Source organism: Dendrobates tinctorius, unplaced genomic scaffold, assembly GCF_039654945.1.
Source record: "Dendrobates tinctorius isolate UK_male_01 unplaced genomic scaffold, ASM3965494v1 ptg000038l, whole genome shotgun sequence".
Classification (NCBI taxonomy): domain Eukaryota; kingdom Metazoa; phylum Chordata; class Amphibia; order Anura; family Dendrobatidae; genus Dendrobates; species Dendrobates tinctorius.
In genome coordinates, this window is record NW_027361706.1 from 27,800,001 (window position 1) to 27,824,666 (window position 24,666).

Genomic DNA, 24,666 nt, shown 5'->3' on the forward strand with positions numbered 1-24,666 from the left:
ACTTTTTATTTTTACATAGATCACTTTAGCATTTGAGGTGTTGCCCAGGAACAGACAATCCTTTCATATCCTTACCATGGCAATCTATTCCGTAATGATTTTTACAACACTGGGGTTTCCATGAAATCGTATAACACTTTCTCATGCACCCACTTAAGTGTCCTATGTTATACCGAAAAGGATCATATAGCGAGTAAGGTCTTTGTCTACGTCCAGGAATGTAACGCCTGCTATACCTTGAGCAAATTTCTATCTCTCCCTGCAGGAAAAAGTAAAAAAAAAAGTCATAATTCAATATTTGCTGAATTTGCTGGGGGGAAAAATTAAGCACAATATGGTTTTATCCAATATACCAGTATAGAAATAAAGCGGTGACTGCTCACCTTGTGAGGTTGGGTGACGCACAACACTAAGATAAGTTTTGTAAAACAACCGTTGTGGTCCTCCTGAAGGAGAAGTTGGTCGACTTTGTGATGCGTTGAGCATAAAACCGCATTGACACCCTGATATTTGTGACACTTCATACCTCTGGGGTAACAACGGCTAAATATATGGATGGTGCATGAAAACTACAGTGCTACAATGATAGATGACTAGGCACAACCAGTCAGCGTTCTTCTATTGAACCTCCCTTGCAGTTGCGTAGCCCCAGGGGGGCAGAGGGTGCAGTTACCCCGGCCCCCACACTTACAGGTGCCTACACAAGCTACGCTACCCTTAACTGCGCACACCGATACAGATAAGTCCCGTGCTAGAGCAGGGAGCGTGTCTTCATCGCACTGGGACTCTGATGTTCTGTGCATGCGTTGGCACTATGACAGCGTGTTGGTCTGCCCGAGCCTCACTGGAGGACTCATCAGGATCCTGGATTAGGTGAGTATATGGTGTTTTATTTTACTTTAATTAAAACTTGTGGGAGCATCCTTAACAATGGGGGACCCTAGAACAATAGGAGGGGGAGGGCTTGTACATGATATGGACTACTGTGGGGGTCCTTATAAAGTGTGGGGCCATTATACAGTTTGAGGGCAAAAGTAGGGCCCATTATACAGTGTAGGTGCTAGAGTGGGGTCCACTGTACAGTATAGGAACTAAAGTGGGGTCTATTATACAGTGTAGGCGCTAGAGCGGGGCCCATTATACAGTATAAGAGCTAAAGTGGGGTCTATTATACAGTATAAGAGCTAAAGTGGGGTCTATTATACAGTATAAGAGCTAAAGTGGGGTCTATTATACAGTATAAGAGCTAAAGTGGGGTCTATTATACAGTATAAGAGCTAAAGTGGGGTCTATTATACAGTATAAGAGCTAAAGTGGGGTCCATTATACAGTATAGGAGCTTATGTGGGGTCTATTATACAGTGTAGGTGCTAGAGTGGGGTCCATTGTACAGTATAGGAGCTAAAGTGGGGTCCATTATACAGTGTAGGAGCTAATGTGGGGTCTATTATACAGTGTAGGCGCTAGAGTGGGGTCCATTGTACAGTATAGGAGCTAAAGTGGGGTCCATTATACAGTGTAGGAGCTAATGTGGGGTCTATTATACAGTGTAGGCGCTAGAGTGGGGCCCATTGTACAGTATAGGAGCTAAAGTGGGGCCCATTATACAGTGTGGGAACCATTTATACAATTTGGGGATTACTTTTGGGGCCCATTATACAGCATGGAAGCTAATGTGGGGGCCAATATCTAATTTGGGGACTAATGCAGTTCCCATTATACAGTTTGGTGGCTAATAAGGGGGTAATTATACAGTCTGGGAGCTAATGTGAGGGCCATTATGTATGTTGGGGTCTACTGTGGAGGCCATTATACGCTTTAGAGGTTAATGCGGGGGGCCATTATACAGTATGAAGGCTAATGCAGGGGCCATTATATAGCGTGGAAGCTAATGTAAGAGCCATTATACAATTTGGGGGTAATTATACAGTTTTATACATTACGTTTATTATATATTCCATCTTGTGCTCTATTATTGTATAGGCAGATGAGGATAGAAATTAGCTCTATTGGGAACATGTCTGGCTTTAAATATACAGACTATTGGCTATTTTAATTCTTTTTATATTTTTGCGGTCTCTTTTTGTCTCTTAATAAATACTAACTACGGTACTTATTGGCGATCCCTTTGTACTGGCATACTTTTTTTTCGTGTAGGTTTTGGCATTTTTGACAGTACGCTTTCAGCTGATCCGGGTTTATGCATTAAAAAAAACATACAAAAAAGGCTGCAAACACGCAACGTGTGAAAATAGCCTAAATGTTTTGCTGTCTGCAACTTCACCAAGAAAAATAAAGCAGGCCATTAGGAGGTGTAAAATTATATGCCTCCCAGTCCTACTTTGATAGGATTTATCGGCAAGTCATCTATTGAATCGAGCCAGGCATGGATTGGCTGATATCCAATGAACAGAAGTGGGGATATTAAGTAAATTCAAACTTTTTAGAATACCTTACACCATAAGACTGTGTAACTTCAAACTCACCCTGTCACTCGTTCCGGATGGGCAGGGATCCTCAAAGCCACAAAGGGAGCACGAACGCAACAATGTCTGTTGTCAGCAAAGAACAAATCACAACAAATTACATCGCAACCATTAGTTTAACTTCTCATCATACAATGAAAAATACTCATTTGCCATCATACCAGTTACTTTATAAAACTTTTATTTCTTTTTTTTTTTTTAGTTTTTCAAATATCTCACACCCTTAATAAACGGAGGGTGGGGGCAAACGTTACTTCCAATTCTACATTCAAGATAAACGTATACAAATTAAATCTTATTCATGGGGAGGCGTCAAACTTTTTATTATTAATAATAATAATATTTTTATTATTATTAAAGAGATACAAGCTTGAGGATCTTCCAACTTTCCATCTCAATCGTTCCAGCGTTCACTGTATTGGTTCCCATTAAAGGGGTTGTCCACAAAATCTATATAACAATGAATTGGGTAGATTGTGAAATCAATGTGTCTGTACATGGTGATTCAAGTATATTGAGCTATGTGCTGCTCATATTAGAGTATGGTGGCTCTCTCTTCCACAGAGGCCCACCGGAGGATTCTCCGGTTCTCCTGTGGGCCAGTCCAAGCCTGCTTGAATCCTCTACCCAGCGAATGTGATGTAGATGTTTCTTGGTGCCAACGCACCGATCTCCTTCCCATCACATGCGCAGTTGATGTGCCCTGGTGGCTTGTGTTGCACACGCACCAATTTTCATCCCTGCACATGTGCCGAAGATGCAAAGCATTTATAGTTTTAAAAAAGCATGCACCAGGATTCGAGACATCTTCTCTTAAAATCTCTGCATCGAGAGGGAAATTAGATTTCCAAATTCATTAACTTGTTACTTACCGAAGATTTAATTTCTACGAATTCATCACAGCGAGCACCAAGATTGGGCGGCTCCAACAACTGATCAATGCCATGTGCAATTCCACCAGCAAACTCCATGTCTCTTTGAATGATTTTGGCATTATTATCATTCACCAGAATTTCCCCCTGCAACATAAAAAATAGTCGTGATGTATGCAACCTACATATGATTTGTTCAGATACGCTTTTTTACATTCATAAAATATGGTAATATATGTGCACACACAGTGGGTCTAAAAAGTCTACACGCCTTTGTTAAAATGTCAGTTTTATTTTTCCATATAAATAAACCATAAGAAGAATTTCAGAACTGTGTAATGTCTCCCATAATCTGAATATCATCCGTTACTTTACACCACTGATGGTAAACGTTAAATGATTAGTGATATCACAAGCAACTAGCTGACACTATATCAGTGGTCGTAATCATGGAAGCCTAAGGGCCTGCAAATGCCCTAAATGGGTAAAGCGACAGAAAATCAGAAAAACTATAATATATGTCTAATTGGAGTTATTTGTTAATATTATTATTACTACACCTACTACATATTGGGATAGAATCTTGGAGATGGAAATACCCCTTTAGCGCTCATTTTTTTCAGGAGCCCTAAATGAAAGACCGTAACCTGCTAGGTTACTTGTACTTTGCACCAATTTTTATTTGTGTCTGTGAAAAATGCAATTTCTGATGTTTAGACATTAGTCTAATGTGTATGGGGGGGCTTTACTGAGGAGCTTGGTCTTGTAACGAGCAAATGCCTGATGCTTTTAGTTTTATGACTGCTAATAGTCCTATCCTTTGTCCTTGAGAGCTGTAAATTCCCCACTGCGGCTCTACCCATGGACTCCCAGAAGCAAAGATTTCAGGTAAGTAAATTTTCACTATTTTACATTCATATTTTGTAGAAATTCACAGTTAATGGATACTCACAATGTTGGTTGAGCTGCACTGAAAGGAAACCACTGAACCATGAAGTGTCCTACGTGATCCACTGACAGGTAGATTTGCTGCCAAAATCTAGGGCAATGCACATAAAGAAGGCAAAATAAGCGATTATGGAATTTGTAACAGTTTTAATGTAAAATGGCCAACATCCAACAATTGAAAAATATAAAGAAATCTCCATAATGTCAAGGGAATCAGCCATTCTTCCTCCTCCTCAGTGGCCTGTGTCTGGCTGAAAGACAACTGACTGCAGCAGAAACCTAAAAATAAAAAGCTAAGCCCCAACCTTAGCTTCTTTTAGGCACCACATGAAGATGCACTGCGTGTCATTCTGATAACTATAGTGGCCAAAAACATTGCTGCCTGAGGATAGTAGTCCTAGCAGTTGGCTAGGATAAATCAATTTAAAGGGAATCTACCAATAGGATCGACCTCACAAACTTCATATATTGACATACAAGTCTTTGAAACCTAAATCCATCAACACTTTTATATCTTCTATATGTTGCTGCATTCCCAAGAAATTAGCATTTTAACAAATATATAAATAAAGGTGTTAAGTGCTCTGGGTGTGACAGAGCACTTCCTGTGTCACACCCGAGGTTCCTGTGCGGATTAACGTAGTCAGGCACGGGTTTGTCACACAAAACAGTCCATACGGTTCATTTAAGCACCATAAACCATGCCATAAGCCAGGTTGCACATCACCATCTTACACATAGTCCATTACTTTATCACATAAGCTTTACCAAGCATTCACTAGTCACACCTAACTTTCTCCAGTCACCTGGTGACCGCACAGTTCAATAACTGACCTTTGCCAGTGCACACAGTTCTTTCCCCATGCCCGAGGTTACCTCTCAGAAGCTCCTGCTCCACAGACTGACCTCCTGTCAGTCCTGGTTCCTGGGGAAGCTGCCGAACTGGGATCACCGTCCCTGTGTCCAGTGCACTACAGACAGTACAGATTCTCAGACGGAAGGTAGCTGCCCCAAACGCAGTGCCTTCTCAGACTCCACAAAAACGTGGCTTGTCCAGGTGCTATTCAGGACATTCATCCAACACCCAGGCCACCAGGTACAGGGCCTCACCGGGTGCCATTCAGTGCTCTGATCCTACTCCCAGATTCTCCCAACACACCGGCCTCCAGGTCCAAGGTCTCACCACGTGCTCCAGGAATCCGATCCTACTCCCAGGATCTTCCAACACAGACCTTCCAGGACCTTGCACCCTGAACCATTCAGGTACACACACTCTGTCCTTGTGACCAGACCTCAGTCACATTATATGGTTGTAACCACCCCCCATGGATGGGCGGTGCATGTGTGGTTAGTCAATTCCCACCCAGCTCTCTGACTAACCCTATAAGCCCCCCTTATAAGTAATACACAGCAAATACTTGTGGAACTATAAGTCCCAGCACAACCATATCATTTTGGGCTTACAGCGCAAAGAACGTCTGCGACACATACCGGCCATTTGCAATAATGCCAGTCCCTAATTCACCATCATAATTATGCCTCCAAGCGCATCCTAAGTGCACACACAGCGCCCCCAAGCTGTAACCTGGGGTCACTACGTCACACTCCACATACCACCAGCCTCTATAGCTTGATTGTTAGTTCACGGTCTATGTGACATCACACACCAGGCAAGGAAATCAGTCCGTGAGATATCAATTAAGCCAAAGAGGCTAGTGCTGGGTAGACCACAAATTGGGGAGGCAAAGGATCGGAAAGTGCTCAGTCACACCTAGAGCACTTAACACATAATTTTCATATGAATTAAAACACGGATTTCTTGGGAATGCAGCAACAGATAGAAAATATAAAGGTGTTGATGAATTCAATATTTCAAAGACCCACATGCACAAATAAAAGTTTGTGTAGGTTACTGATGGTTTCCTTTTAAGAAGTATAGAAGGTCAGAAATCTGTCAGTCTGACTATTGTAAATTGTGTGGAAATGAGAGATAATAGACAAGTCATGCACAAGATATATACCTCTGTATCCCTGATAATATGAACTTTTAGATAAGCCTCCAGCTTGTCTCGGTGTTCTTCATGGTACAGCCATATTTTTCGTTCTTTGGGAAGAGAATCAAAGGCTTTATCTGTAGGCCACAACATTGTGATTGGTTGGTGGATTTTTTCCATAACTGTAGACATCAGATTGGAATCCTATCAAAATAATGCAAAAAATAATAATAAACATAAAATAAAATATTTTTGATCTTCCCTTTAGTAGTGCCATGTGGGGGCACTGCAGTGCTCAGCTCCGCCTACCTGACTCAGAAGCTCAGATTAAGCAGAGATATGGATCAGTACAAGTTACACTATTTCTCCCTGAAAAAACCTTATATATGTAATGTACCTACTTTGCCAACCTTTTACAGGCAGCATTTTCAACATGTCAGGTAGGCATGTACGTAATTAGTGTGTATCACAACTTGACCTATGTACTAATAATAATTAGTTTCAGACTGAAGAAAAAACATTAAAAAAAAAATATATATATATATATATATATATATATATATATATATATATATATTTTTATATATATATATTATGCACCAGCAACGAAAAGACAAACATATGGAATAATTTAAAGGGGGCTTCCGGTTTCAGAAAACTCCTTGGGGGTGTAGTTAAAAAAACAAAACAAAACAAGCTGTGCTTAACTCACCCTCCCTGGGTCTAGCACTGACTTTCCAGTGCTGCTCCTCGTGTCTGTTATTGTCTGCAGTACTGACATCATGATGTTGAAAGCACTGCCACCAATAACTGAGCTCAGTACTTCTGCCCGAGATGGTAGTATTAGTCGCTGAACTCACTGATTGTCTGCAGTGCTGTTAAACGTGACATTAGCGCTGTAGACAATAACACACACCGGGAGGAGTGGATGAGACTCGGCACTGGACCTGGAAAATATGCCAATTTTATTTTCTTTTAACAAACCACAGCAAAGTAACAGAGATCTTCTAAAACCAGAAATTAGGATTTTTAGTACTCACCAGAAAATCTGTTTCTTGGTAGTCTTAATTGGAGGACAAAGAAAACCATCAAATAGTATGCTGCCACCTGGAGGCTGACACTATTATTACATTCTAAATGAAAATTGGCTCCTCCTCAGCAGACTATACCTTACTGGCTAGCCTCAGGCTCCCTCAGTTTAGTGAGAAAGCAGCAGGAGAAGCAAAAAAACCAAACACATTTGGAAAAATCGTAGTTACTTACCGATAACGGTATTTCTCTGATCCCATGATGGCACCACGGAGAGAGAGGGATCCGCCCTCAGGGACAGGAAACCTACAGATCAAAAAGGCGGTACCTCTCTCCCACATCAGTTGGTTTACAGAGCATTACACAGAACTTTCAGCTGAAACTCAAATGGTTATAAAAATCCACAATTAATCAAATTATTCAACTTAAGCTTAATAGAGGCACCGTGTGGCTAAGTATCAAAGCTAACTAACTCACTCTAATGTGCACACCTGTGTGTGTGAAAGGGAGGGGATGTACGGGTGCCGTCATGGGATCAGAGAAATACCGTTATCGGTAAGTAACTACGATTTTCTCTTTCCCCCATGACAGCACCACGGAGAGAATTACAAAGATTGTACATCTAGGGAGGGACCACTGCCTCCAGAACCCTTTTCCCAAAGGTGAGATCTGAAGAGGAGGTCAAGTCTAGACGGTAATGTTTGAAAAATGTAGAGGGGGAAGACCAAGTGGCAGCTCTACATATCTGGTCTATTGAAGCGCCGGCTTTCTCCGCCCAGGATGACGCCACTGCCCTGGTTGAATGGGCCCTTATGTCCTCTGGGATGGCTGCCCCGCAGGAGGAGTAGGATAGGGTGATGGCTTCTCTTATCCACCTCGCCAGCGTGGCCTTCGATGCTTTTTGACCCTTTCGAGGACCCTGAAAACAGACAAACAGAGCCCTATCCTTCCTAAACTCCCTCGTGGTTGTTATATACTGGACCAGGCATCTTTTTACATCTAAAGTGTGCCATACCTCTTCTGTTTTGTTTTTGGGATTGGGACAGAAGGAGGGTAGGGAGATTTCTTGGGTCCTATGAAACTGTGAAGACACCTTGGGGAGATATGCTGGGTCGGTTCTAAGAATTACCCTATCATCCAGAACTTGCGTGAAGGGTGAGTGGGCAGACAAGGCTTGTATATCACTAATGCGGCGGGCAGAAGTTAAGGTTACGAGGAGGCAGGTCTTAAGGGACAATATTTTTAAGGGAGCCTCCACCAAGGGTTCGAAGGGAGATTTGGTTAGTGCTTTCAATACCAGGTTTAGATCCCAAGGGGGGTGTTGCGTAGGTGGATCGGCCTAGATCTACTTGCGGCCCTCATGAATCTCCTAACCCACCGATTTCCGGCTAAGTCATGATTATACAAAGCCCCTAAGGCCGCCACCTGTACTTTCAGGGTGCTTGTAGCTAGTCCCTTTTCCAACCCTTTCTGTAGGAATTCCAGAATTTCCCCTATTGGGATCTCTCCCATTGGGTCAGAATCTGAAATTGATAGGAATTTTTTCCATACCTTCCCATATGCCATAGTGGTTACTGGCTTTCTACTTTGTAGTAACGTGGTTATCAAGTTAGACGAGAAGCCCCTATTGCTTAGGAGTTCCCTCTCAAAAGCCAAGCTGTCATGTGTACTTTTTCCATTCTCGTTTGATTAGAGAGTGGATTTTCTCATTCACCGGGAAAACTCTCCGTTTTTTTGTTCCAGTCCACTGAACATTAACTCTTCTGCCGTTTTTTTAGGTCGTTCATCTACCAGCCCCATAGTTGTCCTTACGGCTTTTACCAGTGCATCCGTCTCCTCAATAGGGAAGCAGCTGCGTCCCCCTTCTGAGGATGATGATGATGACTGGGAGAATGATGAATAACTTGAGTTAGATGATTCACTCCCTGACTCACTAACACTGGACTCTGGAGATCTATGCCTGGATCTACGTTTTTTATTAGTGGTTCTATCGCCCTTGAGGGCGTCCTCTACCCCTCGGATCTTCACTGCCTCTCCCCACTCAGCCTCAAGGCCCGCCGACCCAGGAGGTGGTGGGTGCTACGGGGGAAGCCTACGCGAGGCCTCGACCCAGCCGAGGCAGGGAGCCCCGCTGCCTATTACCGGACTGGTTCGGTCCCCGGCATTCCGCGTCGACTGCAGGTATGTGCTGTAGGTTCCCAGTCAGGGACAGGAAACCAACTGATGTGGGAGAGAGGTACCGCCTTTTTCGTCTGTAGGTTTCCTGTCCCTGAGGGCGGATCCCTCTCTCTCCGTGGTGCCGTCATGGGGGAAAGAGAAAATAATTCAATTACAACCAGAGAGTGGCATACAACATAAATGCACGCCCAACTGGGTGGGTGCTGTGTCCCCCACTGAAGACTACAGAGAAACAAATCTTACGTAGAGTACCAAAATCTTAATTTCTCAGCTGCTTCATTGAGGGACACAGAGAACCGTGGAACATTCCAAAGCTGTCCCTGGGGTGGTAAAATAAATAATATAATGTTACCACCAAATTCTTCACTCTTGGTCAGGTCGAAGCCTGAGAAACTGCTGCCTACAAAATCTTGTTGCTGAGACTTTTATCCACAGAAGCACAGGTGTGGACGCTGTAAAACTTGGAGAAGGTACAGTATGTACTGATGACCAAGTTGATGCTTTACAGAGTTGCAAGACTGATGCCCAGTGGCGAACCTCCCAGGAAGCCCCCGCCGCCTACGTAGAGTGCAACTTAACCCTAATTGGAGGCGCCCTGGCCTTCACCTTATAGGCCTGAATGATGGCCATTGTAATCTGACAAGCAATAGTTGTCTTACAGGCTGCCAGGCCCCTGCGAGGGCCATCTGGTATGACAAACAAGGAACCAGACTTTCTAAATGGAGTGGTGGCTGATAAATATCACCGTACAGTCCTGACAATATCTACAGTATTTTATGCAGAGCCTTCTATAATAGTAATAATAATACATTTTATTTCTATAGCGCCGATATATTCCGCAGCACTTTACATTTCGGAGGGGATTTGTACAGACAATATACATTACAGCATAACAATAATCACATAGATTATAACAAATACCAAGAGGAATGAGGGCCCTGCTCGCAAGCTTACAATCTACAAGGGAAAAAGGGGAGACACGAAAGGTGGGTGGTAACAGTTGCCCTGATTGTTTTGACCAGCCATAATGTTAAGTGTGTAACAGTACAGACACAGAGGGCTAATGGATGCATAAAGCATGTGGGAACATGATGCGGGGAACCTGGTTATGGTAAAACTATTGGCTGTGCCACACAGGGATAGATTAGGTTAATCTGTTGAGGCGATAGGGCAGTTTGAATAAATGCGTTTTCAGGGCACGCTTAAAATTGTGGGGATTGGGGACTAATCGTATTGACCTGGGAAGTGCATTCCAAAGAATTGGCGCAGCACGTGTAAAGTCTTGGAGACAGGAGTGGGTGGTTCTGATTATTGAGGATGCTAAACTCAGGTCATCAGCAGAACGGAGGGCGCGGGTAGGGTGGTATACTGAAACAAGGGAGGAGATGTAGGGTGGTGCTGAGTCATGGAGGGCTTTGTGAGTGAGGGTAATAAGTTTATACTGAATTCTGGAGTGGATGGGTAGCCAGTGTAATGACTGGCACAAGGTAGAGGCATCGGTGTAACGATTGGTGAGGAATATGATCCTGGCTGCAGCATTCAAGACAGATTGGAGAAGGGAGAGTTTGGTAAGAGGGTGACCGATTAGAAGATATAGTCGAGACGAGACGAGAATGAATAAGAGAAACAGTAGGAGTTTTTGCAGAATCCAAAAGTAAGAAAAGGTCGAATTCTAGAAATGTTTTTGAGGTGCAGATGACAAGAGCGAGCCAGTGATCGAATGTGGGGGGCAAAGGAAAGCTCGGAGTCAAGTATGATCCCAAGACAGCGGGCATGTTGCTGGGGAGTAATAGTGGAACCACACACCGAAATGGCTATGTCGGGTATAGGTACATTAGTAGAGGGAGGAAACACAAGGAGTTCAGTCTTTGACAGGTTCAGTTTCAGATATAGTGAGGACATGATGTTAGACACAGTGTTTAGACAATCGCCGGTGTTTTCTAGAAAGGCTGGCGTGATGTCAGGAGAAGAAGCGTATAATTGGGTGTCATCAGCATAGAGATGGTACTGGAAACTAAATCTACTGATTGTTTGACCAATAGGGGCAGTGTACAAGGAGAAGAGGAGGGGGCCTAGAACAGATCCTTGAGGAACCCCAACAGTAAGGGGAAGGTGAGAGGAGGAGGAACCGGCAAAAGATACAGTAAAGGAGTGGTCAGAGAGATAGGAGGAGAACCAGGAGAGAACGGTGTCCTTGAGTCCAATGGAATGGAACATAGTGAGGAGGAGCTGATGATCCACAGTGTCGAATGCTGCAGAGAGATCCAAGAGAATTAGCATGGAGTAATGACCATTAGATTTAGCTGTTAGTAGATCATTAGAGACTTTAGTGAGGGCAGTTTCAGTAGAGTGTAAAGAGCGGAAACCGGATTGGAGAGGGTCGAGAAGAGAGTTATTAAAGAGATAGCGGATAAGCCGGGAGTGGACCAGGCGTTCCAGGAGTTTAGAGATGAAGGGAAGATTAGAGACAGGTCTATAGTTAGCGGCACAGTTTTGGTCGAGGGATGGTTTTTTAAGTAGTGGATGTATGATGGCATGCTTAAATGAGGAGGGAAAGATACCAGAAGAGAGAGAGAGGTTAAATATTTTAGTTAGGTGATGGGTGACAGCAGGGGAAAGGGACTGGAGGAGATGTGATGGAAATGGGTCACTGGTGCAAGTGGTTGGGCGAGAAGATGTAAGGAGCCTGCTTACTTCTTCTGTGACTGGTTCAAAATCAGAGAGTGAGCTAGATGCAGCGGGGGAGGGAGGACAGTGCATGGTATGAGGTGATTGGGAGATAATTTCCTGTCGAATCTGGTCAATTTTTTCTTTGAAGTAATTGACCAGATCGTCAGCTCGGAGCTCCGTGGTTGGGGCGTGTACTCTTGGGTTGAGTAGAGAATGAAAAGTGTCAAAGAGACGTTTCGGGTTATTGGACAGTGAGATGATGAGGGTGTTGAAATAGGTTTGTTTGGAGAGGTGAAGGGCAGTGTTGTATGTTCTAAGCATAAACTTATAATGGATGAAATCTTCGTGTAGATTGGATTTTCTCCACAGATGTTCGGCGCACCTGGAGCACCGCTGCAGGAAACGTGTTTGCAGGGTGTGCCAGGGTTGTCGCCGTCTGTGTTTTGGTGTTCTATTTATAGGGGGTGCAAGTTCATCCAGGGCACTTTGAAGTGTTTCATTGTAATGCTTCAATGCAGAATCAGGACATGAGAGGGAGGAGATAGGGGCCAATGATGACCAAGTTCTTCATAAGTTTCTGGGTGTTAATGGCCTGTATGTTTTTATAAGTATGGACAGTGGGGGTGACCTGAGCAGCCTGGCAGTTCTTGATAGAGAAAGAAAGAAGATTGTGGTCAGAGAGCGGGAGAGGGGAGTTTGCAAAATCATCCACTGCACAAAGCCGAGAGAAGACCAAGTCGAAGGAGTTTCCGTCTCCATGCGTTGGAGAATTAGTAAGCTGCGAAAGGCCAAACGAGGAGGTTAGAGATAAAAGGTGAGTAGCAGATGGGGAGAGGGGAAGAGCAATGGGGATGTTGAAATCTCCCATTATGAGGGTAGGGATGTCACAAGAGAGAAAATGTGGAAGCCAAGTGGCAAAATGATCCAGGAACTGATGGGAGGGGCCGGGAGGACGATACACCACCGCCACTCGCCTGGAGAAGGGGGTGTAGAGTCTGACGGCATGGACCTCAAAAGAAGGGAAGACTAGTGAGGGTAGTTGAGGGATAACCTGAAAGGTACATTTTGGTGACAGGAGCAGACCAACGCCTCCACCTGCTCTACTGTCTGATCTTGGGGTATGAGAGAAGTGTAGTCCCCCGTATGAAAGAGCAGCGGTAGTGTCTGACTGCTGGATCCAGGTTTCAGTAAGAGCCAGGAGCTTAAGAGAATTAGAAAGGAAAAAGTCATGAGTGAAGGAGAGTTTGTTACACACTGAGCGAGAATTCCAAAGTGCACAATTAAGAGAGACAGATGGCATGCAGGGAATATTAATAAGATTAGAGGGATTTCTGAGTGTAGCAGTTGGGGGGTTTGACTTTCTATAACATGGGGGACCAGGGTTGGGAGCAATGTCTCCTGCGACTAGGAGAAGGAGGATAGAAAGAGTGAACAGATTGTTAAGTGATTTCTGAGAGCGTCTCTTATGTTGAATGGTGGGACTGACTGGATCCGTGCAATTTAACAATGTGAAAAGAGCGTGAGTGCTATACATAGGAGAGGAAAGGAGCGAGGGGCCGATATGGATGGAGTGTAGAGAGTTAATGCCAGAGCGGTGGATGTGTGTGAATGCAGCGGCCAGGATATAAATTACACAAATGCATATGGTATATATTTGTTGTACTCCAAATGTACAGGGAGTAGATGTATATAAATGTCTTACCTGTCTAACTGCCATGTTATAACTGCCAGTACTTTGATACATGTACTTCGATTACATGTGCATAAATGCCCTCTGCATAAATGCTCCCCCAAGCTATGTCTGAATATATAGGAGGCTAAGGCTTAGATTTTTTTTTTTTTTGTGCTCCCTCTCTCTTCTCGTTAATCAATCAAACTAAATTGAGACAGCAGGACCCAATAAAATGTTGTGGTCAGATAAACAGATATCCAGCACTACATGGATCTAGACTTCTAGATTTGATAAGGTGCAGGACAAAAGGAAGTCAAAACAATGTTCTCGTTAAGATGAAAAGACCAAATCACCTTGGGGAGGAAGGACAAAACAGGTCTCAACACTACCTTATTCAGGTGCAGGATAAGGTAAGGGGCTTGACTAGAATGAGCCACAAGCTATGATATTCTCCTAATAGAGGTGATGGCTATAAGGGAAGATAGCTTATTAGCAAGACGAAGCACAGAAATCTGTCAGAAGGGCAAGACGAAGCGCAGAAATCTGTCTGAAGGGCTCAAAAGGTGGAGACTGAAGAGCCTCCAAGACTAGATTAAGGTCCCACGGATCAAGGGGGGGAGGTGATAGGGTGGTCTAGTGAACGACCTTCTGAAGAAAGGTCCTGATCTGAGGTCTAGAGGCCACATTTCTCTGAAATAAAACAGCCAAGGCGGACACCTATCCCTTGAGAGAACTAAGGGCCAACCCTGAGTACAACCTCCAACTGCAAGAAGGAGAGCGGTACAGGGAGAGAAAAGGACATTTGAGAAAATCCAGAGCACTCACACCAGCGAAAGCAGGTCTTCCAAGTGTGGAGATAGATGCGCAGCTAGCGGGGCTTCTGTGCCCCAATCATAGCTTAGATGACTGATTCTGACAAATCCACTGCCCTCAGAATCACAGCTTCAACAGCTACTGTAAATTGAGTGACTGTAAATTCTGGTGTAAGTATGGACCCTGAGACAGAAGATCTAGACGGTGAGGAATTTTTCCAAGGGACATCCGCAAAAAGGTTTAATAACGTCTACGTACCAGGTCCTCCAACACCAGCCTGGTGCAATGAGGATAACTGGAATCACCTCTGCCTTGACTTTCTTGAGAGGTCAGGACAGAAAAGGTAAAGGAGGAAATAGGTAAGGAAGGGAGAACTTGGACCAGGAAATTGCCAATGCATTTGCTGCAACTGAGGAGCCCGAGATCTTGTGACAAATCTTGGTAACTTGTGGTTTAATCTAGTTGCCAATAGATCTACATCTGGTGTGCCCCACGGATGACAAATCTGCTCAAACACCTCTGGATGAAGAGCCTATTCTCCTGCCTCTGCCTGCTGGTGGCTCAAAAAGTCTGCCACCCACTTGTCCACTCTGTGTATATGAACCGTTGAGATCAGTGGAACCTTTCAGTATCTCCTCCACCTCTGACATGGCAGATAAACTCCACATTCCTCCTTGACGGATGATATAGGTGTTACACCCGGTCCCCGTCCTGGCACTGCGCCCAGGTCTGCCGCTGTTACATCTGGCCCCCGTCCTGGTGCTGCGTCCAGGCCTGCCGCTGCTCTCCGTTCTAGGCACTCACCTCGAGCTTCTCATGCTGCTGCTCTGCATTCTGTCCTGCCTCCTCCTCCTGGCGTCCTGTGAGGAGATCTGTAACTAAGGCTAATAGGGCTCGCCCGCCCGCTCTCTTGCCATCTTAAAGGGGCGGCGCGCATTATTCAAAAAAATGCAATCAACCAATGGCAGCGCACTGGCTGCTATGTCTGGCCTCTCCTCCATAGGGAGAGCGCCGGAGCAACGAGTATCTATCATTGCTACATCCGGTTCTCATGCTAACCTGTCTGCACTGCATCTGCAGTCTCTGTGCATTGTCTAATGCTCTGTTTCCACAGCATATCAGTATCCTGTGTTACCTGGTTATATCAGCAACCATCTGGGCCTAAGCCATCCCGTTCCGCCTACAGCCATCCGAGTCCAAGGACTGTGTGAAGGTCACTGGAACCGACTCCTTACCAACTAACCGGATCCAGGACCCAGCGCATTACGGACTCTGCTGTAACCTTTGTTATCCCTTTTGGTCCCGCTGGGACAGCTGCCACGTGTTCGGGGTCTAACTGGAGGTAGCACCTGTGTCCTCCGGGTATTCCATTCTGGCCCTGCCTGAGGGGCTTTACTACGGGTGCCCGGGGCTCACTGGTCACGCCTCCTTCGGAGCCCCCCGGACCGTGGTCCCGAGATTCCACTTAAAAAATAAAAATGAATGTGAACTTCACCATCTCTGCCTCCGCTTCCATTCGTTACCGATTGCTCCGGCCATGGAATCCGCTAGACCCCAGAGGCCTCCAACGTTGGAGTTGTGCCAAGAGGTGACCCGTTTAAGAGATCAACAGGATAAGATCACGACGTATCTACGTAACCTGTCCACCCGCATGGATTCTCTGCAGAACCCGGCTGCTCCTGATTCGCCTAGCAACACCCAGGTACCTGCTGTCATGACAAGCAAGGGCCCCCGCCTGGCGGCTCCTACCCGCTTCCGTGGTGATCCCACTCAGTGTCGGGGTTTTCTCAATCCCTACCCTTCACTTCGAAATATTGGGGCATATGTTTGCTTCTGATCGTGCCAAAGTGGGCTTCATTATGTCACATCTAGCAGGAGAGGCTCTCGCCTGGCTGAATCCATTATGGGAGAGAGGAGACCCGCTGGTTAATGATCTTCAATCTTTCCTAGAAACTTTTCGCAGGACCTTTGATGAACCTGGCCGGGTCACGGGACCGCTTCTGTCCTGCTTCGCTTACGCCAAGGAACCCTCACGGTGGCTCAGTATGCTGTTCAGTTCTGCATCCTGTCATCTGAGTTATCTTGGAACAATGAAGCCTTGCTGGCTACCTTCTGGGAGGGCCTATCTGGAAAAATTAAAGATGAGCTGGCGGGACGGGACAGGCCTACCATCTTGGATGACCTGATTTCCTTGGAGACCCGGATTGACCTGCGTTTTCAGGAGCGTTCCATGGAGATTAAGCGTGACAGGAGGTCCTACCACCTGGACTCTAATTCTTCCAAGACGTCTACCTCATCCTCTTCTTCCGAAGGTATGGAGGTAGATCGAGTAAGTCTGGCCAGCCGCCGGCCAGGAGGCGCGTCGCAAAAACGGAAGCTGTCTGTACTATGGTAGTTACGAACACCTGATCCACTCCTGTCCAAAGAAGTCGGAAAACTCCTGTGCCTAGGCTCGGTAGGAGAGGCCACCCTAGGTAGAGAACATTCCTCTCCTTCGTTGCAGATCTCAGTCTCCGTGACCTGCGGAGCAATAAAATTTTCTGGACTCTGTTGGACTCCGGAGCCGCCGGAAGCTTTATCCAGCAGACGCTTGTGGATCGCTACCACTTACCAGTTCAGGCTCTTTCCAACCCGTTGCGGGTAACCGCTGTCGATGGCCAGCCTCTGACCGAACCCGTCCAGTTCCAGACTGAGCCAGTGGAACTCCGGGTAGGTCTTATGCATTCTGAAAGAATCCGTTTTTATGTGTACCCTGGTTTGTCTCACCCCTTGCTTCTAGGTTTGCCTTGGTTTCAGAAACATGAACCAGTCCTTAATTGGAGAACAGGCGAAATTCTACGTTGGGGAGATTCCCGCTCGGACCGTTGTTTAACCCGGATTGAACCAGCTTCACCCCCAGTCCAACCTGCTACCCTGCCTGGATTACCATCCGCTTACTGGTCCTTCTCGGATGTCTTCGGGAAAAAGGAGGCTGAAAAACTTCCTCCCCACAGGTCGTATGACTGTCCAATAGACCTTCTTCCTGGAACATCTCCTCCCCGTGGGAGAGTTTACCCTCTTTCCCAGGCAGAGACTCAGACTATGTCGGACTACATCCAGGAAAACTTGGGTAGAGGGTTTATCCGAAAATCATCGTCACCGGCAGGAGCAGGCTGCTTCTTCGTGAAGAAAAAGGACGGATCCCTGCGGCCCTGTATCGACTACCGAGGACTGAACCAGATCACGGTAAAAAACAGGTACCCTTTGCCTCTAATTTCAGAACTGTTTGACTGTCTCCGAGGGGCCAGGATCTTCACCAAGCTGGATCTCAGAGGGGCTTACAATTTGATCCGAATCAGAGATGGAGATGAATGGAAAACAGCCTTCAACACTTGTGATGGCCACTACAAGTACCTGGTAATGCCGTTTGGTCTAAGCAATGCTCCCGCTGTTTTCCAAGAATTCGTCAATGACATTTTCAGGGATCTGCTTTACACCTGTGTTGTTGTCTACCTAGACGACATTCTGATTTTTTCTACTGACTTGGTCTCGCATCGCAGACAAGTGCGCCTGGTCTTACAGAGGCTCAGGGAGAACAGACTGTACGCCAAGTTTGAAAAGTGCCTCTTCGAACAATCCTGTTTGCCTTTCCTCGGTTACATTGTTTCCTCCACAGGATTAAAAATGGATCCAGAGAAGTTATCGGCTGTACTCAAGTGGCCTCGTCCATCTGGGTTGAAGGCCATACAACGATTCCTGGGCTTCGCCAACTACTACAGGCAATTCATTCCTAACTTCTCCACCCGAGTGGCGCCCATCTCAGCTCTAACCCGTAAAGGTGCAAATCCGAAGGATTGGCCTCCTGAGGCTGAGGAGGCCTTTGTTTCTCTCAAAAAGGCCTTTGCTGTCGCACCTGTTCTTCATCGTCCTAACGCCAATGAACAATTTTTTCTTGAGTTCGAAGCCTCTTCAGTAGGTGCGGGAGCTGTACTAACCTAGAAATCATCCTCCGGGCGAATGCACTCCTGTGTTTTTTTTTCCAAGGTTTTTTCTTCCGCAGAGAGGAATTATTCTGTTGGAGATCGGGAATTGTTGGCAATCAAATTGGCTCTGCAGGAGTGGAGGCATCTTCTAGAAGGAGCTCTTCATCAGGAAGTCGTATACACCGATCACAAAAATCTTGCTTACATCCAAACTGCACAAAGGCTGAATCCTCGTCAAGCCCGCTGGGCTTTGTTTTTTGCTTGTTTTAACTTTGTTCTTCATTTTCACCCAGCTGACAAAAATGTCAAAGCAGACGCACTTTCCTGAGCCTTACTACCTCCTGATCAAGAAGAAGAACCGCAGCACATCATTGAACCCTCAAGGTTAGTCGCGGTCGCTTCTACTGATCTTGCCCGGCTGCCTCCAGGGAAGACTTTCGTGTCAGCTTCTGAGCGTGCTTGTGTCCTTCAGTGGGGTCACTCGTCCAAGTTGGCTGGTCGTGCCGGCCAGAGAAAGACTCTGCAACTCATCTCCCGGTACTACTGGTGGCCTGCCATGGCTAAGGACTTTCTGGAGTACGTCACAGCCTGTCCTTCCTGTGCTCGTAACAAGATGGCCAAGCATCTACCCGCAGGTAGGCTTCAGCCTCTTCCAATTCCGTCTGCCCCCTGGCAGCATATCGCGATGGACTTCATCACAGATCTCCCGATCTCATGTGGCTGTTCTGTGGTGTGGGTAGTGGTGGATCGCTTCTCTAAAATGGCTCACTTCGTTCCACTACCCGGTCTTCCAACTGCTCCTGAGTTGGCGGACCTGTTCATCCGGCACATCTTCCGCCTCCATGGTTTCCCTCTCCACATCGTGTCCGACAGAGGAGTCCAGTTCACCTCTAGATTCTGGAGAGCAGTTTGTAAACTGGTAAGAATTGAACTGGATTTTTCCTCAGCGTACCATCCCCAGTCCAATGGACAAGTGGAGAGGACAAATCAAATCCTGGCTGGATTCCTGTGTCACTTTGTCAATGCCCATCATGACGACTGGGTAGACTTACTGTCCTGGGCCGAATTTTCTTACAACAATCAAGTAAGCGAATCTTCTGGAAAGTCTCCCTTTCAGATTGTCTTCGGATTGCAACCCTGAATACCTCTTCCCATCTCCGGATCATCTGGCGTTTCAGCTGCCGATACTTTCTCCCAAGATTTTTCTAAGGTCTGGAGGGATACCAAAACTGCTCTGGAGAAAGCCTCCTAGCGTATGAAAAGGCATGCGGACAAGAGACGTTTGGATGCGCCTATCTTTTGTCCCGGAGACAAGGTATGGCTCTCTTCTAAGTACATCTGGTTAAAGATGCCATCCTACAAATTGGGTCCCCGGTTCATCAGACCATTTGAGATCTTGAGACAGATCAATCCAGTCTTGTACAAGCTGAAGTTGCCCACTTCCCTACGTGTGCTTAACTCCTTTCATGTTTCTCTCCTCAAACCAGTAGTTTTGAGTCCCTTCTTTAAGGATCCGGGCCCCACTCCTGACCCTGTCTCGGAGGATGATGTTTTTGAGGTAAAACATATACAGTCATATGTTAAAGTTTGGGCACCCCTATTAATGTTAACCTTTTTTCTTTATAACAATTTTGGTTTTTGCAACAGCTATTTCAGTTTCATATATCTAATAACTGATGGACTCAGTTATATTTCTGGATTCAAATAAGGTTTATTGTACTAACAGAAAATGTGCAATCTGCATTTAAACAAAATTTGACCGGTGCAAAAGTATGGGCACCCTTATCATTTTCTTGATTTGAACACTCCTAACTACTTTTTACTGACTTCCTGAAGCACTAAATTGGTTTTGTAACCTCATTGAGCTTTGAACTTCATAGCCAGGTGTATCAAATCATGAGAAAACGTATTTAAGGTGGCCACTTGCAAGCAGTTCTCCTATTTGATTCTCCTATGAAGAGTGGCATCATGGGCTCCTCAAAACAACTCTCAAATGATCTGAAAACAAAGATTATTCAACATAGATTTTCAGGGGAATGATACAAAAAGTTGTCTCAGAGATTTAACCTGTCAGTTTCCACTGTGAGGAACATAGTAAGGAAATGGAAGAACACAGGTACAGTTCTTGTTAAGCCCAGAAGTGGCAGGCCAAGAAAAATATCAGAAAGGCAGAGAAGAAGAATGGTGAGACCAGTCAAGGACAATCCACAGACCACCTCCAAAGACCTGCAGCATCATCTTGCTGCAGATGGTGTCACTGTGCATCGGTCAACAATACAGCGCACTTTGCACAAGGAGAAGCTGTATGGGAGAGTGATGCGAAAGAAGCCGTATCTGCAAGCACGCCACAAACAGAGTCGCCTGAGGTATGCAAAAGCACATTTGGACAAGCCAGTTACATTTTGGAAGAAGGTCCTGTGGACTGATGAAACAAAGATTGAGTTGTTTGGTCATACAAAAAGGTGTTATGCATGGAGGCTAAAAAACACAGCATTCCAAGAAAAACACTTGCTACCCACAGAAAAATTTGGTGGAGGTTCCATCATGCTTTGGGGCTGTGTGGTTAATGCTGGCACCGGGAATCTTGTTAAAGTTGAGGGTCGCATGGATTCAACTCAGTATCAGCAGATTCTTGACAATAATGTGCAAGAATCAGTGACGAAGTTGAAGTTACGCAGGGGATGGATATTTCAGCAAGACAATGATCCAAAACACCGCTCCAAATCTACTCAGGCATTCATGCAGAGGAACAATTACAATGTTCTGGAATGGCCATCCCAGTCCCCAGACCTGAATATCATTGAACATCTGTGGGATGATTTGAAGCAGGCTGTCCATGCTCGGCGACCATCAAACTTAACTGAACTGGAATTGTTTTGTAAACAGGAATGGTCACAAATACCTTCATCCAGGATCCAGGAACTCATTAATAGCTACAGGAAGCGACTAGAGGCTGTTATTTTTGCAAAAGGAGGATCTACGAAATATTAATGTCACTTTTATGTTGAGGTGCCCATACTTTTGCACCGGTCAAATTTTGTTTAAATGCAGATTGCACAATTTCTGTTAGTACAATAAACCTCATTTGAATCCAGAAAAATAACTGAGTCCATCAGTTTTTAGATATATGAAACTGAAATAGCTGTTGCAAAAACCAAAATTGTTATAAAGAAAAAAGGTTAACATTAATAGGGGTGCCCAAACTTTAACATATGACTGTACTGGCCGTAAAAAAAAAAATAAGGGGTAAGACATACTACCTGGTGGACTGGAGGGGTTTTGGTCCTGAGGAGAGATCTTGGGAGCCTAGGGAGAACATCCAGGCTCCTCTTCTCCTTAAACGGTTCTACGCAGGTTTGAAGAAGAGGGGGTGTAAAGAGGGAGATACTGTTACACCTGGCCCCCGTCCTGGCGCTGCATCCAGGCCTGCCGCTGCTCTCCGTTCTGGGCACTCACCTCGAGCCTCTCATGCTGCTGCTCAGCATTCTGTCCTCCCTCCTGCCTCCTCCTCCTGGCGTCCTGTGAGGAGATCTGTAACTAAGGCTATTAGGGCACGCCCGCCCGCTCTCTTGCCTTCTTAAAGGGGCGACGTGCATTATTCAAAAAAATGCAATCAACCAATGGCAGCGCACTGGCTGCTATTTCTGGCCTCTCCATAGGGAGAGTGCCGGAGCAACGAGTATCTATCAATGCTACATCCGGTTCTCATGCTAACCTGTCTGCACTGCATCTGCAGTCTCTGTGCATTGTCTAATGCTCTCTGTTTCCACAGCATATCAGTATCCTGTGTTACCTGGTTATATCAGCAACCATCTGGGCCTAAGCCATCCCGTTCCGCCTACAGCCATCCGAGTCCAAGGACTGTGTGAAGGTCACTGGAACCTACTCCTTACCAACTAACCGGATCCAGGACCCAGCACATTACGGACTCTGCTGTAACCTTTGTCATCCCTTTTGGTCCCGCTGGGACAGCTGCCACGTGTTCGGGGTCTAACTGGAGGTAGCACCTGTGTCCTCCGGATATTCCATTCTGGCCCTGCCTGAGGGGCTTTACTACGGGTGCCTGGGGCTCACTAGTCACGCCCTCTTCGGAGCCCCCCGGACCGTGGTCCCGAGGTTCACTTAAAAAATAAAAACGAATGTGAACTTCACCATCTCTGCCTCCGCTTCCATTCGTTACAATAGGCCACAACCATGGCATTGTCTGACGGGATCCTGATAGGCATACCTATAGGCCTTCCATTGCATTGTCTGACTGGATCCTGATGGGCATACCTATAACTAGGTCACTGGTGGACACAGACAGACAAGGGCCCCTGTGAAAGAACAATATATGAGCCCTTTGCAGCTCAAGACTTACTGACTGGGCTTGATCACAAGCCCAAGCAGGCGTGGTTATACTCTCTTCTGACATTACAGAGGTCCCCTGAGCAGAAGGTGTACAGTAGGCCACTAATTGCCCAGTGGAAAAATTATTATAACAGGCTAAGCATGCACAATAAATGACTAGTGCGGGCTGCCCCGATAGGGTTGCACGGTCATCTTTGGATATTATAAGAGCCAGATAGCAGGGGGGGGGGGAATGACAGTGAACAGTGCTTTAAGAAATGTTGCTGAAGAGAACCAGATATCAGCCCCCAGTTGTCAATAGCCTACCCTGTCTGCAATCCCAGAAGAGCACCCGTGTCGCTAGTGTCCGTTGTGCTCTGGTGAGTGCCAGAAGCAGGACGGCACGACTGAGGATCCCACACAGGCGCCATATTCAAAATACTGCAGTGTGATATAGCGCCATCGGAATAGAAAGAGGCGAGGCTAATGTGGTCGCTGGGAAGCGCTGCTGATAGGCCGATGCATATGACCATTGAACACGCTACTGGCTGGGCTCAGAGGCTGCACCGAATTGGCCAACAATTAACTACAGCACTGCCACAGCACAGCAGCAGCACGGGACCGCCACACCAGGGTATAGGCAGCCCTACAAAGCAATGGCCGCTATGCAGTCCACTCCACCTGACCAAGGTAATCACACAACCCACACACAGAAAGAGTAGGGGGCAATCACTGAAGACCAGCAAGGCGGACTGAAATGGCACGCCACACAGAAGGGAATTGTCTAGCACGCCTGGCGGCGCAGCGGAACTCCAAGCCACTAACAGGACTCGTCAGCTGGGCATTAAAGGGCCGAGCCTCTCCTCCAAACCACTAAACCCCAGTTCTAGCTTTCCCTGCCCTCCTAAACTACCCTAAGAGACAGGGAGTGGGGGAGGGAAAAAAGTGAGGAAGTGGGTGGGGGAGAGGTGGGGGGTCACACAGAGTCACAACAAGGCTATACCCACCTGTCGTAAAGACCCGAAATCCAATTTTCTGCTCCATGCCACACGCACCCTATGTGGATGGCTTACAGACTGCCGCCCCAGTACCTGATCACCTTTGGTGTTAAAGTATTCTGGTCCAGCCATACTGACGCAAGAGGATACGGACTGCACAATTACAGCCTGTAGTCTCAGTCACTGCGTGGGTGAAACATAGCACAGAATTACACCCTCTTACCCTAAACACAGTCCAGCTGAAAAGAGAGATGGTTAACAACTAAGACAGGTATAGGACAGACCTTGCTTCCAACTGACACTACAAAAAAACTGAGGGAGCCTTGAGCAAGCAGGCGACGTATAGTCTGCTTGGGAGGAGATAATTTTCATTTAGAATGTAGTAATAATTCAGCAACCAGGTGACAGTAGACTATCCCATGATTCTCAGTGTGCTTCAATGAAGACTGAATGAAGATGCTGAGAAATACCCTTTAAGGCACATTGACCTATAGAATCCATCGCTGCAGGTGAGCATTCTTGGGGTGCAGTCAAAATAACATCCCAAATATACTTTCATTTACATCACTGGTCAAACAAAATATTATGAATTGAGTACATTATGTAAAAGAAAAATCTCAAAATAAAGCAAAGATTACCTGCAAAAGTTGGATAAATTTTGAATACCCGTAGAAACGCGCAACTTCACTTATATTTAACTGCAGATAAGTAAAAA

General features: G+C 45.8%; 1 protein-coding gene across 1 annotated transcript in view; it reads right to left on the minus strand.

The window, feature by feature from the left end:
- The window catches only part of STAB1 (stabilin 1), a 281,241-nt gene that overhangs the window by 31,697 nt on the left and 224,878 nt on the right, over nucleotides 1–24,666 (minus strand). Inside the window, exons 50-55 of the mRNA XM_073574319.1 lie at nucleotides 24,590–24,649; nucleotides 6,328–6,504; nucleotides 4,311–4,397; nucleotides 3,359–3,505; nucleotides 2,487–2,552; nucleotides 76–259 (exon numbers count right to left, since the gene is read on the minus strand). Coding sequence (XP_073430420.1) covers nucleotides 76–259; nucleotides 2,487–2,552; nucleotides 3,359–3,505; nucleotides 4,311–4,397; nucleotides 6,328–6,504; nucleotides 24,590–24,649 — 721 coding nt within the window. The remainder of the gene's footprint in view (nucleotides 1–75; nucleotides 260–2,486; nucleotides 2,553–3,358; nucleotides 3,506–4,310; nucleotides 4,398–6,327; nucleotides 6,505–24,589; nucleotides 24,650–24,666) is intronic.